At 40.6% G+C, this 15,149-nt stretch overlaps 1 protein-coding gene across 1 annotated transcript; it reads right to left on the bottom strand.

Moving 5' to 3' along the window:
• Positions 1–204: 204 nt before the first annotated feature.
• Positions 205–2,486, bottom strand: LOC126410203 (NADH-ubiquinone oxidoreductase chain 5-like). The gene is given in 4 exon segments (XM_050078622.1): positions 205–509; positions 512–1,186; positions 1,189–1,434; positions 2,258–2,486. Coding segments are annotated over 4 exon segments (1,455 nt in total).
• Positions 2,487–15,149: the final 12,663 nt, after the last annotated feature.

Here is a 15,149-nt window from a genome sequence, read left to right as displayed (position 1 = left end):
TCTTTCCTCCTCCCTTTTCTGCTCACTCGTAGGTCCAGCCCCCTACAGAGGGGGAGGGAGTTGACTGAACATCTCAGTCATTGGCGGGAATTTCGCCCGCATCCGATCCCCAATTCTTGTTCACCTCGGATGATCGTGTTGGGTGAATTGTGACCTCGTACGATCGTGTCGGGTGAGCAACAGCCGCTTCGTCACAGTACAGACTTATGGGCTAATGGGCCACACTTTGGCGAAGTATCCTACAGAGGGACTCCCGAGAGCCAGAAGTATTGAAGGAATGGCCATAGGAATGGGTGCATCATGACATCTGACGATGTCTCGCCTGAATGAATTAGTTGGTACTAGAAATGTTAGAAAAAGTGAACAAAAAGAGTAATAAGAATTGAAAAGGACAGAGACACTTCCCAACCAGAAAGCAAAGTTCCCACTGATGGTATATTTAGTCTACGCGAGCTCTAAGATCACATCTTTGGAATAAAATCCAATTAGAAAAGGAGATCCAATAAGCTGCCCATGAGCATCATGGCATAGGTGAAAGGGAACGAGGAGGCAAGCCCCCCCATCTTCAGCATCTCTTGCTCATCCGTCATGGCATGAATCACTGGACCTGCACTCAAGAATAGTAATGCTTTAAAAAAAGCGTGATTCATTGAATGAAAGACGCTAACCGAATAGTTGGGAATGCCACAAGCAAAGATCATATAGCCTGATTGACTACGAGTTGAATAAGCTATGACCCTTTTGAGATCGTTCTGTAAGATTCCTGTGGTTGCCGCAAGGAATGACGTCGTAGCTCCTGCAGAAGTAATAACAATCAAAGCTGTAGGTGGGTATTCAAATAAAGGGGAGCACCTTGCTATCATGAAAATGCTTGTTGTTACCGTAGTAGCTGCATGAATCGAAGCGGATACTGGAGTGGGACCCTCCATTGCATCGGGTGACCGAGTATGTGATCCTACCTTTGCAGATTTCCCAGCAGCACCAATAAGAAGTAAAATACAAATGTTAGTTATGGCATGCCATCTCATATTGCGAGAAATCCAAGAATTTTTGGGGGCACTAGCACGAGCAAAAATGGTGGAAGAGTCTACTGTTTGAAAGAGAGTAAATCGACCTGAAATCCCAGGAGCTAATCCAAAATCACCTACTCGATTGACAGGCATAGCTTTAGTAGCTGCTTTATCTGCTGAAGTCGTGTGGACCAGAAATTAATTAACAAATAGGAAGCAAGACCTATTCCCTCCCATCCCAAGAATAATTGAAGAGAGTTATGTCCAGTCACCAACATTGGCATAAAAAAAGTAGGAATGGATAAATAACACATAAATCGAGGGCTATGCAGATCCTCAGACATATATGAAATGGAATAAAGATGGACCAAGCTACTGACGGATGTAACTACAATTGACATAACTACGGTCGGGCTATCAAACACGGGGTCAGAAGTGAATTACGAGTCGGACCAATTTGCAAATATAGCGAGCTCCCCTTGTGGTTGTTAACCTCTCATTTGTATTGAGTGCTCTCCAAACCGTGCTGGAAGGTTTCCCATCACACGGCTCACCAACTTGATCTTCCGCGGGAACCGTATGTCGATGGGTACGGTATCGCTTTCTTGTGCCACTCAAGTGTACGACATTTGCCGTGCTTAGGCTCCTTCTTCCCTGTCCACCACCTAACAGTGTAGGCGCCAGCCCTTGGATTTGTGGAGTAGGTGATTGACTACCGATGCGAATCAAAGGCTGGATCAAGAAAAGGGGGTACTATGAGCCCTCTGCCCCACGCATCTAACCAGCTTGTGTGGTTCACCGGTTCCACCAACTAGACCCTGAGAGTGATGTCGTCGATACAGAGGTGCGCCTGTCAGTGGGGGGTGTGCTGTCCGTATTGGCTGGTCCCTTCCCCATAAGGCCGCACGTCCGGGCATAAGCGCCCTCTTGCTACCAATATGCGAGGTGCTGTCTGAGCCTTCCCTGACCAGGATCGCTCCCACACCTATAGCGTTCGTGATCGGCCTCCTCAACTGTGTATCGATCGAAAGGCTGTCAAGTGGAGCCTTCAGAACGTCGACTCCACAGGGCGGCACAGCCGCCAAGGGGGTTGTGACGTCCAGTATATCCCCCCTTATCCCTGACATGCTATGGTGCCCCAGGGTGGGGGTAAGAGCGGGTCGAGTCCGTATCGCCGCGGAGCAATTGCAGCGTTCGGATCAGATCTATCTACTCTGCAATTCATCCGGTTACTTCACGGTCGCCAAAGAAGCCCCAAAAAGCATCAAACATTTCCGATGAGATCCATGGAGCAATTCTGAGATAGCAAGCACTAGCTCCCGATGCTACTTCATAACAAGCAAGAAATGATAAGATAGAAGATAATGAAATGCACGCGGTGGTAATTATAGCGGTTCCTTCTGCACCTAGAAAACGTCTGAAAGCACCTGCTACGGAACTGCCGAGCAGGGGCAAAAATACTATAAGTAGATACATTCTTTTTCGTAAGGAGACAACCAAACATCAGACAATGACAAAGCAACCTGTGTGTGATTAGATGAAAAGGATCCGTGGATCCATAGTTCTGATGGGGGATCAATCCGTATCTATGAAATTATGATAACATCTCGTAGCACCACCACGAGTACCGCACCAACCACCAAAAGAACAATGAAAGCACCAACAGTCACTCTGACCGTGCCACAAGAAAGACAAAAGAGAACTGGCTCTAGCAACAACAGCTAACTCTTTTCCCTAACCAATTCAATGTATTCTACACAAAGGTAGTACTCTTCCAAAGCATCTATTCCATTTGCATATCCCAAATCCGTTCATGTTTTTATTGGTTTTCACCCCTCGTCTCTCTCATATCTCATTTCTCTCTCGTCGAGTATGCAAATGCAATATCATACCCTTCGCCTAGTGAGTCAGGACAAAGTGAATGGAAGCTCGGATCTTTGATAGTCAAAGCACTCGCAAAGCAAACAAAGTCACGAGCAATCTTTGCGAGTGCTTTGTGGGCTTTGCATGTCTGATAGTCAAAGCACTTGCAACTTCCAATTGTTGAAGGTCACGTCACATCAGAACAAAGCCCTCTTTTTCTTATTCAGACTAATGGAAGCACTTTTGATGATTTCCTGAATGTTATGGAAAGGTCAAGATCCAAAAAGGTCAGAACTCATATGGAAAAGTCAGGATAAAAAAGGTCAGGACTCTTTTGAAAGATCAGGACTCATTATTGAAAAGTGAGGACTAATTGCAATTTCATGCCATTAGTACTCACTTGACAACAAAATGTCATTAGTACTTTCCTTAGAGAAAGGTCAGGACTCATTATTGAAAGGTCAAGACTCATTGCAATGAAATGCCATTAGTACTCACTTGACAAGAAAATGTCATTAGTACTCACTGTACAACAAAATGTCAGTAACCATACCATTAGTAAGAGCTATGTTGTGGTGGAGCAATGTTGTGGTTTGTTGTGGGCAATTGCCCACACTAGCACCAAAAAAACACTACTTACACACAGATTTCTTTAGTTTTCATTTTTTTACGTATGATTGACCACGTAAACTTTGAAATAATTACAATATGCCTTAGCTAAACTTTGAAATAGTAACAATACGCCTTAGCTAAAAATTTCTAGCTTCACCACTGCGATCTGCTATCTTAGCTCCTGTTATTGCCTGTCCATCTGATACCGACATCCATGAGTTGGAGAGCTAAGAGCTACATTTTGTGAAAAGATTGGAAGGATAAGATCCTCCAAAATCTGTTTGGGAAGAAAACCTTAAATGGAATTTATTCAATGAGATAACCTTTGAAATAAGAAGTGCACACATGCATCCATGACATGCCTTGAGGGTTGGTGATTATCCTTCTTTCCATCTCCACTATTCTCCACTACAAAAAGCTAATCCTTAATTACATTAAGAAACCCTCAGTAAATAAATGTTAATAAAATAGAGTAAAGTTCTACATTTGATGATGTCTTGCTTACTGCTAACCTAATTCAATCAAGTTTCCATAAAACCTAAAGCATTATGAGATGCAAATTAAGGAACACCAAGGATCCACTTTATTTCTCAGGAACCAGCACAACAAATGATCACTACACAAGCCGGACAAGTTTGCCTAGGACCCAAAATCCATTCATATTTGTTGGACCTCGTGATTTTGGAATCCACAACAATCTAAAATACACAAATCAAAGACAATGTGGATCGACACGTTCCCCCTTTATTACCATCAGACCAACACAAAAGGATGCTAAGCATGGTAAAATTTAACACAGTGATTAGATCAGATAGATAGATATTGTTAAGAAAAGTGATATGGAGAGAACAAATCTGGTTGCATTAATTCTGGCATGGGATAAAATCGTGTACATCGTAAGATCTTGGTGTTAAACATTTTATCCCTTGCCATATATTGTTGTAATTCATGAACCTTCCTTATCACACGTTTCCTTCCTTTTCTTCCTTGTAACTCCCACTGTAATGAACCTATATATACCATGTAATACTCATCATCAATAGACAAGAAAAAGAGTTCATAGTCGTTTCTCTCATTCTCTCTCAGTTACTAGGTTTTTCATGGTATCAGAGCTATTCTATTATCGCCTATCTGCAATAAGCACATGTTGTGCTTCTGTTTGCTGTCCCCCCTTTCCTGTCTAAATCTCTTGGTGTCTTCTGTTTTTTCCCACACAGAAGTCAACCAGTCTTCCTTGGCGGTGAAGAACAAAAAGCAGTGGGAAAAACGCACAGCCACCATCTTCCTTTTCTTCTTCTTCAGTGAAAGAGGCAGACCGACCGACCACCCTCTTCCGCTTCAAAAATCAGGTGTTGTATCCATAGAGTTCGATTGATCCAAGGTTGCATAGGAAGCTTCATTTGGAAGTTACGCTTCCATCTAACTGTAGCCAATGTCCGCGTCAGCCGGAATCGATGGTTTTCAGACCGCCTGTCCTGACAGAATCCCCTGTTCCAGCGCCTAGCTGAGTTTTGCCTCAACTTCAGATCACCGGCGTTTGTCAGCTCCGGCAACGGTTGGGGTCGATCAAGGATCCGTTGGAATCGTTTCTTTCTTGGCTTTCTCCCCACCAAGTTTCAGATTTTTTGGATATCCATATGGTCAATCAGCTTACAAGGTTTATGATCTTGAAAATGGGTCGTTGTTCACCAGTAGAGACATCAGATTTTGTGAAAATCATTTTCCATATAAAAATGAAGTGCACACTGGGGACAATGAACATGTGGTTCTTCCTTTACCATTCAATGATTATGTCTCAGGAGAACATGAGCTTCTTCCAAGCCCAAGCAAACCTCTTAACAATATTCCATCAAATCTAGATGATGAGACCAACCCAGATCCCATTCCTCAATCAATCGAGCCTACACATGGTGATTCAGTTCAGCTTCGCAGATCTACGCGACCTAGGCATATACCTACTCATCTCAAGGACTACAAATGCTTCTCAGTCTTGCCCAGTTTCAGCCATTTGTTGAAGAGTGAGGGGACAAGCCCCACAAAAGGTACTCGTTACCCCATTACACAATGTCTTGATACCACTAACTTCAATTCCAACTACAAGTGTTTCATGTCTACCCTCCTTGAGCAATGTGAACCTTCATCCTTTGCCCAAGCCATACAGGATCCTAGATGGCGTGATGCTATGAAGGCTGAAATTGATGCATTAGAAGCCAACCATACCTGGACTATCACGAAACTTCCTCTGGGCAAAATCCCCATAGGCTGCAAATGGGTATTCAAAATCAAATACCAATCTGATAGCTCTATCGGGCGATACAAGGCCCGCTTAGTCGCAAAAGGGTATACACAAACTGAAGGAGCTGATTACAATGAGACTTTTGCCCCCGTCACCAAGATCTCTACTATTCGATGTCTTTTGACTATTGCCGCTATTCAAAAGTGGCACCTGTTTCAAGTTGATGTTAATAACGCCTCCTTACATGGTGATCTAGAAGAAGAAGTTTATATGCAATTACCTCCTGGATTTAGTCGACAAAGGGAGGAAGGAATGACATGTCGTCTAAATAAGTCTATATATGGACTTAAACAATCCTCTCAAAATTGGTTTTCCAAACTTGCTACCTTTCTCAAGGACATGGGCTATATTCAATCCAAGGCAGACTACTCATTGTTTTCCAAGATCGGCACTAGAGGATGAACATTTGTTGTTGTGTATGGGGATGACATCATCATTGCAGCGGATGATTTGAATGCAATCAATTCCCTAAAGCACATGATGAATGAAAGATTCAAGTTGAAAGATTTAGGCAGACTCAGATATATTCTTGGCATAGAATTAGCTACTTCAAAGGATGGTATCTTCTGATCTCAAAAGAAATATCTTCTCAACATACTCCATGAGACAGGGTACATGGGAGCAAAACCATGTGAGACACCTATGGAACAACACATAAAGATTGACAATGAAAAAGGAGACGTCCTCAAAGATCAAAATTATTATAGAAAGGTGATTGGAAAACTAATATATCTGACCTTAACAAGGCCAGACATTGTTCACACAGTCCACATCTTGAGCCAATTTATGAGTCAACCACGAGTGCCGCATAAAGAAGCCATGAACCGTTTATTGAAATATCTAAAGGGAACTGCTGGATATAGAGTTATGTTGTCATCAAAGGGGCCGATTCACCTCAAAGCATATTGTGATTCAGATTGGGCTTCATGTCCAATGACATGAAGATCTACAAGCGGATACTGTACCATGATTGGGAATAGTCCTATCACTTGGAAAACCAAGAAGCAAACAACAGTCTCTAGATCATCTGCAGAGGCAGAATACAGGTCTATGGCCCTCGCCACATGTGAGCTTATTTGGCTAAAAACATTACTAAAAGATCTCGGGATCATCCACAAAGAGCCCATGACGTTATTCTGTGACAACCAAGCTGCAATGCATATTGCAGCCAATCCAGTGTTCCATGAGAGAACAAAACACATCGAAGTTGATTGTCATGTGGTGAGAGATAAGATTCAGAATGGAGACATCCAAACTCAATTCGTTCCCACAACTAAACAAGTTGCGGACATGTTTACCAAGCCCTTGGGAAGAGAAGCATTCCACAATCTAAGAAGCAAGTTGGCGCTTGGCAATCCAGGAGCGTCAACTTGAAGGGGAGTGTTGAAAAGCTATGCCTTATCAAGATAAGGCGGATAAGGTGGATCAATCTAGAGCTAATCCTTGATCTTAGGCAAGATTAGCCAATCCTTGATCTTAGGCAAGATTAGAGGTTTTTATGTATATCACCAAAATCAAAAGACTATATATTGAGAAGTCGACAATGAATAAAACAATCTCCTTCTTCTCTCGTTTTTCCTCTTTCTCTCTCGTCCTCTTCTTTCACAAAACTTTAACAAGCATGTTATGGATTTTTTAATACACATTGTTCTGAACGGCACCCTACAACTGTGCTGAAGCCATAAATCAACAGGAGAACCATCTGAGGCGTGACTACATCCTGGGCGCGATTTTGCTAGGATACGAATCTGAAAACGAGCTTGGTGGCATTGGATTCCAGCATGACTCTTCTATAATTTGGTCCAAATTTCATCTCAAATAACTCTTTGCCTCCCCAGTCGTTGATAACATTTCCAGGCCACTGTCGTATTCTTCCTCTACAAAGAAAATGGCTGGCTCGTTGTCCTCTTCAACACAATGGAATGCTATTTCAGCGTTACTCTATTAAACTCAACAGAGATAATTATCTGTTATGGAGCAGTTAACTTGAATCTGTTATGGAATCTCATGAACTCGTTCAGTTCATCGATGGGTCTTCTCCACTCCCTTCTTAAGTCATAATCAAGGACGGCAAGAGTGAAATCAATCCAGAATTCGCTGTTTGGAAGAGATTAGACAGGTTGGCCTATAGCTGGATCAAAGTCACCGTCTCTGAACCCGTCTTAGGACAGACCATGTCCTGCAAATCTGCCTATGCAGCATGGCACACCTTGAAGAAATCCTTTAGATCTCAGTCACTTCTGAGAATAATGCTTTTGAAGAAGGAGCTGCATTTTATCCAAAAGAAAAACATGACTATGGAATCATATTTGGAACGAATCAAACTTCTTGCTGACACTTTATCTGAGCCGGACAAGAAGTTGATGACAGTGATCTTGTTCAGATCACAATGAACGGGCTGCTGGTGGAGTATGAAAGCTTGGTTACTCTTATTAGTGCCAACTTCTCTAATGCTTCCATCACATTTTTAGAGCTATTTGATCTTCTTCTTACTTAAGAAAGGAGACTTGTTCTTTTCAAATCAATGGTCACCGATTCTAACCGGCCTGTCCAAGCATTTCCATAGGTAGTAAAGAATTAAGCAGCTTTCAATGTTTTTCAAGGTTGAGGATGAAGACGAGGAAACTTTAGAGGACGAGGAGGAGGTCGGTCTCAAGGAAGAGGAAATCGGTTTCCAAATCAAAATCAGTTACAAAGTGGAGATTCAAGCAATAATAATGGAGGCAACGACACTCGAACTCGGAATCCTGTTATATGCCAATATTGTGGCAGGAAGGGTCACTCGGCCAGGTCATGTTATGATATTCCGTGGGCGTTCTTTGCAATGAGTTTGCAAGAATCCACTGATGAATACTGGTATCCTGATACAGGAGCTACGAATTATGTTGTAAAAAATGATGAAATGATGGGCAACAAGACAACAAATGATGGACCAGACAAAATTATGATCGGTAATGGTTCAAGTCTTCCTATTAAGCACACAGGGAATTTATTAATAAAAAGTGCCAAGACACCTTTTCATCTTAAGAATGCTTTTCCTGTTCCTAGTATAGCTCATAATCTCTTATCAGTGGGCAAGTTTACGTCCTAAAATGATTGCATCTTTCAATTCTGACCAACTGATTTTATTATAAAGGATCGGCAAAAGGGCAGGGTTCTTCTTCAAGGACCAAAGACGTGTAATGGCCTCTATCCCATCAAGGCAACTAGATCCAGCAATTATCAGATTTCAACCAAGCAAGTAGCATTTAGCATCTGGTTTCCAGCAGGCGTCAATAAGGCATCAACATCTTTTGATCTCTGGCATCGATGGCTTGGTCATGCAAAAAGTTAAATAGTTAGTTTTCTTAATTCCAGTGGATTAATATCCATAAACACTTCCATTACAAATAGAGTTTGTCAGTCTTGTCTCTAGGGAAAGGCACATAAACTACCATTACCAAGTTCTGATTTTCATGCCTCACGGCCTTCTGAAGTGCTTCATATGGATGTATGGGAACCAGCCCCAATTTTGTCTCGAAATGGTTTTAGGTTTTTCCTGCTTATTGTAGACAATTATTCCAGATTCTCATGGTTATTTCCTCTTAAAGCCAAATCTGATGTGGTTGCTTCTTTTAAGAATTTTAAGGTCATGATTGAAAAGCAATTGAATGTCTCTATCTCTTCGATTCAATCTGACAATGGCAAAGAGTCTGTAAACTCAGATTTTTCCTTATTCTGTGACTCACATGGCATTTTTCATCAGTTCTCATGCCCATACACTCCAGAGCAAAATGGTATAGTTGAACGGAAAAATCATGTCATTGAAACATGATTGACTATGCTTTATGATGCTGGTTACACTTATGATTTATGGGTTGATTCATTCCGTACTGCTGTTTATATAATCAATCGTGGCAAACGAGTCATCATCTCCCGGCATGTCATTTTGATGAACTTCATGGACCATGCATCGAAAAGTCAACCAAAGATCCACTCCTCTCTAATAACGTTATTTCTGCTTGGCTGCTCAATGTGACTGCAAACAGCTCATCCAGTCCAGCTGATAATGCTCATTCCTCACCGACAACCACACCCTACACGATATTACCTGTTATTTCCCCAGTTCCTATTGCTGGTTCTCCCATGCCCACTTCTACTTCATTGACTCATGCAGCAATTAACCTACCACCACCTGCAGATCTGTCACCCCATGATCAGCAACCATCAACATTTGCATCGTCTCAATCCGACCTGCCTTCTGCACGTGCGGTCCCTCCCACCAATCCTCTTCCTCCCTTGGTTACTCGTTCCCATCGTTCCATGACTGGTTCCTTAATGGCCAAGGCTCTCACTGCACTAGAGGAACCCGGCTCATTCAAAAAGGCTGTTTGGTCCATATGTTGGCATCAAGCTATGCAATTGGAATTTTCGGCATTACAGAAAAATCAAACATGGCAGCTTGTACCCCTAGTCGGATTCAATATCATAAGTTCCAGATGGGTGTACAAACTTAAACGTCATCCTGGTGGCTCTATCGCGCGGTGTAAAGCTCGCCTCGTTGCTCATGGTTTTCTTCAAACTTCTGGAATTGACAACCAAGAGACATTCAGTCCCACTGTCAAGCCAACCACTATCCAGGTACTACTCTTTCTCGCCGTTCAGTTTGGCTGGTCATTGCAGCAACTTGATTTTTGATAATGCCTTCCTTAATGGTTATCTTTTGGAAGATGTTTAAATGGCTCAACAAGAGGTATTTGAAGATCCAAAATTTCCTCATCATGTATGCAAATTTAATAAAGCTCTATATGGGCTCAAACAAGCCCTGCATGCTTGGTATCATCGACTTAGTTGCTATCTTCGAGACATTGTTTTTACTGTTTCTCAATCGGATGCATCTTCAATCGTTTATGCTCATGGTTCCCATCAACTATATCTTCTCGTCTATGTTGATGATTTGATCATTACCAGTACTTCACCGTCTCTTATTTCTCACGTGATACGACAGCTTGGTTCAGTCTTTTTTGTGAAAGATTTTGGTCCCTTGACATACTTTCTTGGCATTGAAGTCAAGCAAAGACCGGGCGAACTCTATCTATGCCAACACAACTACATTCATAGCATTATTCACAAAGCTCAATAGGACAATGTTAAATCTATGGTCTCTCCCATGGCAAGCTCTCGTACGCCTCAATCTGATGATGACTCTCTCTTTGGGTATCCTACACTATATCGTAGTATAGTCGGAGCATTACAATATGCTACCATAACCCATCCTGGCATTGCATTTGCTGCGAATCGTGCCTGCCATTTCATGCACTCTCTGAAGTCCATTCACTGGTCGATGGTTAAAATAATTCTCCGGTATTTGAAGGGCACAAGTCATTATGCTCTTTGCTGATGCAGATTGGGCTGGAAGCCCAGAAGATAGAAAATCAACATGTAGTTTTGTGGCTCTCCTAGGCAACAACATAGTATCATGGGCGTCTTGAAAACAATGGACAATTGCTCCATCGAGTACTGAAGCTGAGTAGAAATCTTTGGCGTGTGCTGCTGTAGAAATTTTATGGCTTAAAGCTCTCTTGAATTAAACATTCCAACATCTAAAGCACCGATCTTGTGGTGTGACAATATAGGGGCTTTATATTTCGCATCAAACCCTATTTTCCATGCTCGAACAAAGCATGTTGAGGTCGATTTTCACTTTGTCAGAGATCATGTTAAGAAAGGAGAGACCCAAATAAGCTTCATCAGAACAAGAGAACTATTAGCAGATGGAATGAGAAAGGCCCTTAGAGGAGCTGCATTCAACGAATTTTGATTCAATCTAAACATCGTGGAATCTCCGTTCAGCTTGTGGGAGGATGTTAAGGAAAGTGATAAGGAGAGAAACAAATCTGGTTGCGTTAATTCTGGCAAGGGATAAAATCGTGTAGATCCTAAAATCTTGGTGTTAACGTTTTATCCCTTGCCATATATTGTTGTAATTCACGAGCCTTCCTTATCACACGTTTCCTTCCTTTTCTTCTTTGTATCTCCCATTGTAATGAACCTATATATACCATGTAATACTCATCATCAATAGACAAGAAAAAGAGCACATAGTCGTTTCTCTCGTTGCTCCTGTTTCTCAGATATCCATGCTCTTAAAAATTCATGCCACTTTTTGATATTATTATATAGATGATGTAGAATTTATACATCATTAGGCCTTATAATTTCATGAAGGGAATGTCAACTATGGTATTTTCGAAGGACAACTGGAAGAGACAGAAATACCCAATTAGTGGGTACAACTGTAACACCCTAAAAAAGAGACTGCAGTAAATAAAGAGGACCCAAAAAATTTAACTGCAACTAAAAGATGTGTGCACGCGCGTATGTATATGTGAGAATGAGAGAGAGAACAAAAAGGGTGAGGGGTTGGGGTTCAAAATACCGCGAGTTGTGCATGGAAGACACCTTCCAGTACTCTGCGTGGTCAGCCCATGCAACGTTGACAGACTTGGGAGATAGGACGAAAGATCGAACATGGCCAGCATACGATGAGAACCAGATATTGATGAGTAAAGAATGATGATCCACAGCATAGTATAATGGCCTTCATATATATATATATATATATATACCTGCTGTTTCACCTAGTTGGCAAATGATCTATAAAATCAATGACCCGGTGCGGCTTGCTACGTACATCGAGTGTTTGGGCTGCATGTGGGCATGCAGTGCCGTAGTATTAGAATTCTTCATTCAGTTTTTAAGTTCATAACTAGCAGTTTCACCTGGTTTTGGACCGACTCTCACCTTGCTAGCCTTTCCGACGCGTTTCAAACAAGATCGATTTGCTTGCAACAAATTTTCATTTAAAAAAAGAAAGAAGGGAGGTTCGAGAGTGAGTTGCTAGATTCACACAATCCTCCACGTTAAAAGAGAAGGGGATATTTTGATTTTTTTTTTGTCTTACAAAAAGTTTTTTTTTTCTTTTAACTGGGGTACTTTTGTTATCAACCATATTGATGCACCAAAATTTATGCACCAACATAGCCTACATAACTACATTGGGATATTGTAGAAATCTTGTATAAAAATATGTATGTAAATTGTTTCCTTTTAACATTTTTATAAATCCTTTTTGTCTTAAAAATTCCCTTTGTCTATCTCTCAGGCCCACACCTTGTCGACGAAACACTAGAAGTCTTAGAACGGACCCATATCTATACAGGCTGGACACACTTACCTATATTTTTAAAATCGCTAGCTGCCTTTTGCGACCATTCCAAATCTGACTTCACTTCCTGATCATTTTCAGACGATAAGAACAAGGGAAAATGCTTATCTGTCCCTTGGTCCTACACTAAATAATCCTATATCCACCGCATATCTCTTGAAGACCTATTTGTGATGCTTCTTACCTGTAAAGCTCACAATACTGTCTTCCTATCTTGCACCTAAGGATCCAACTGCGATAACAAACATTACTGTACTCAACATTATATTGCAAAAGAAATAGCGGAAACAATGGGCGGATGCCATTTAGCACCTTGAATTGAGTGTGCCGTTATGCATACAACAAATGTACGCCAAAAGGAAAAAGAGAACATTGTTGAAATTTTTGAAAAAGAATTGTCCTTTTGAGTCTTTTCATTTCTTTAAATTGTGTACATAACCAGGTTAGATTGAACAATGTTAAACCCAACAGTTTCCCTGAATCGTATATAATACAAACTGAAGCTAAAATGTAAGTTTTTTTGTTTTCTATTGGTTTTGGACCGACTCCCGGCTAGCTAGCTTTTTTTGAGTACTCTAACATGTTTGAAACAAGATCGAGCCGGATGCACACCTTTGTGCATGCAACAAATATGCACTAAAAAGAAAGAAGGGGGCTGAGATATTTCAGAATTTTTTTATAAAAATATGTACATTTTTTAGTCTTAACATTTTTATAATTCCCTTTTCGTACTAGTTTTAAATAATCATATATATATATATATATATCCACTACATGTCTCTTGATGACCTTTTTTCTATGCTTCTTACTCATAAAGCCCACAATATGTATTTGACCATGCTATCCTGCACCTAAAAATCCAACTGAAATAACATTACAGTACTCAAAATTAGTATTATATATTGCAAAAGAAATAGAGGAAACAATGGCAGGTGCCATTTAGCACATGTTATGCATGTTCAAAGTTAGCAGCAAACTGCAGAACCATTTGTCTAATATACAGGAAATAAGAATGTATTTATTGTTTTTAAGGAGAAATAAGGTTCCTTTGAATTTACTATATTATTAGGCTAAATTATCCTCTTTCCTATCTTGATCTATTAGTAGCTCTTTTGATAAATATTATGACTCAAATATGGAAGGAAGTTTGCTGTCTTTATCCTTCAAAAGATTGTTGTAGAGTTTCAATTTCAATTGATTTATCATTATTTGTCTGTTCACAACGTAAAACCCAACAGTTTCCCTGTATCATAACACAAATTGAAGGTAATAAAATAAAATTTTCATGTTTTTATAGACAACTCAAGGCTGCGTCCATTGAGGGACGCTACCTGATCTTTCTAAGCCATTATATATATATCTATATATATATATATATATATATATATATATATATATATATATAATGTATGAGCTGGGGGTAGAAATTAGGTTAGGGACAAAACCTGACCTATATTTTACGGTGGAGAAGGAACCTGGGCAACGACGATGGAGGTGATGGAGGCATAGACAGAAAATGGAAAAAAGGAAGCGAGGGAAGAGAAAAATGGTCGGTCCGAAAACCCTTATTTCATTTTATTATCACATGGGAACTGGCCCAGAAATATCAGATCCATTTTGTTTAACCAATACGACTGTTTGTGAACCGCAGCTACTAGTAGAGTTTCTTCTTATGCTGAATATGTTACGATGGCTTACGTAACCTATTCTGTCACCATGTAATGACCGCATATACACCCACCATGGCTAAGCTTTCTAACATACTAGGTCAACGTCAGTATAAAGAAACTAATTGTGACGGGTGCTACTGTTGGTAAATGTCTTCACTCGCTGACAGTATGGGCTCTCCATCAGTAAATATCACATATTTTATGATGGTGTCTTTTCGTCATTGTAGTTCAGTTATACTGACAGATGGAGCAATCTGTCAACGACACTTATACTGACACCTTGTTACCCAATACTAACTGTTTTTGCCCTTCATTAAAGATTTCCTTTCTTGTAATGTTACATGCTTTACCAGATATAATTTCTTAGCATAGTTAAGCAAACGGCTTTTCTGTTCCGCAAGTCTTTTTGAAACTTTAATCACTAACTCCTCACAATGGCCACTTTCGTTTTTCCCTAAAAATAAAGGTATTCCCATGGGGATAGTACGCCC

This window comes from Nymphaea colorata, chromosome 7 (genome assembly GCF_008831285.2).
Source record: "Nymphaea colorata isolate Beijing-Zhang1983 chromosome 7, ASM883128v2, whole genome shotgun sequence".
Lineage (NCBI taxonomy): Eukaryota > Viridiplantae > Streptophyta > Magnoliopsida > Nymphaeales > Nymphaeaceae > Nymphaea > Nymphaea colorata.
This window is presented reverse-complemented; position numbering and strand designations above follow the sequence as displayed.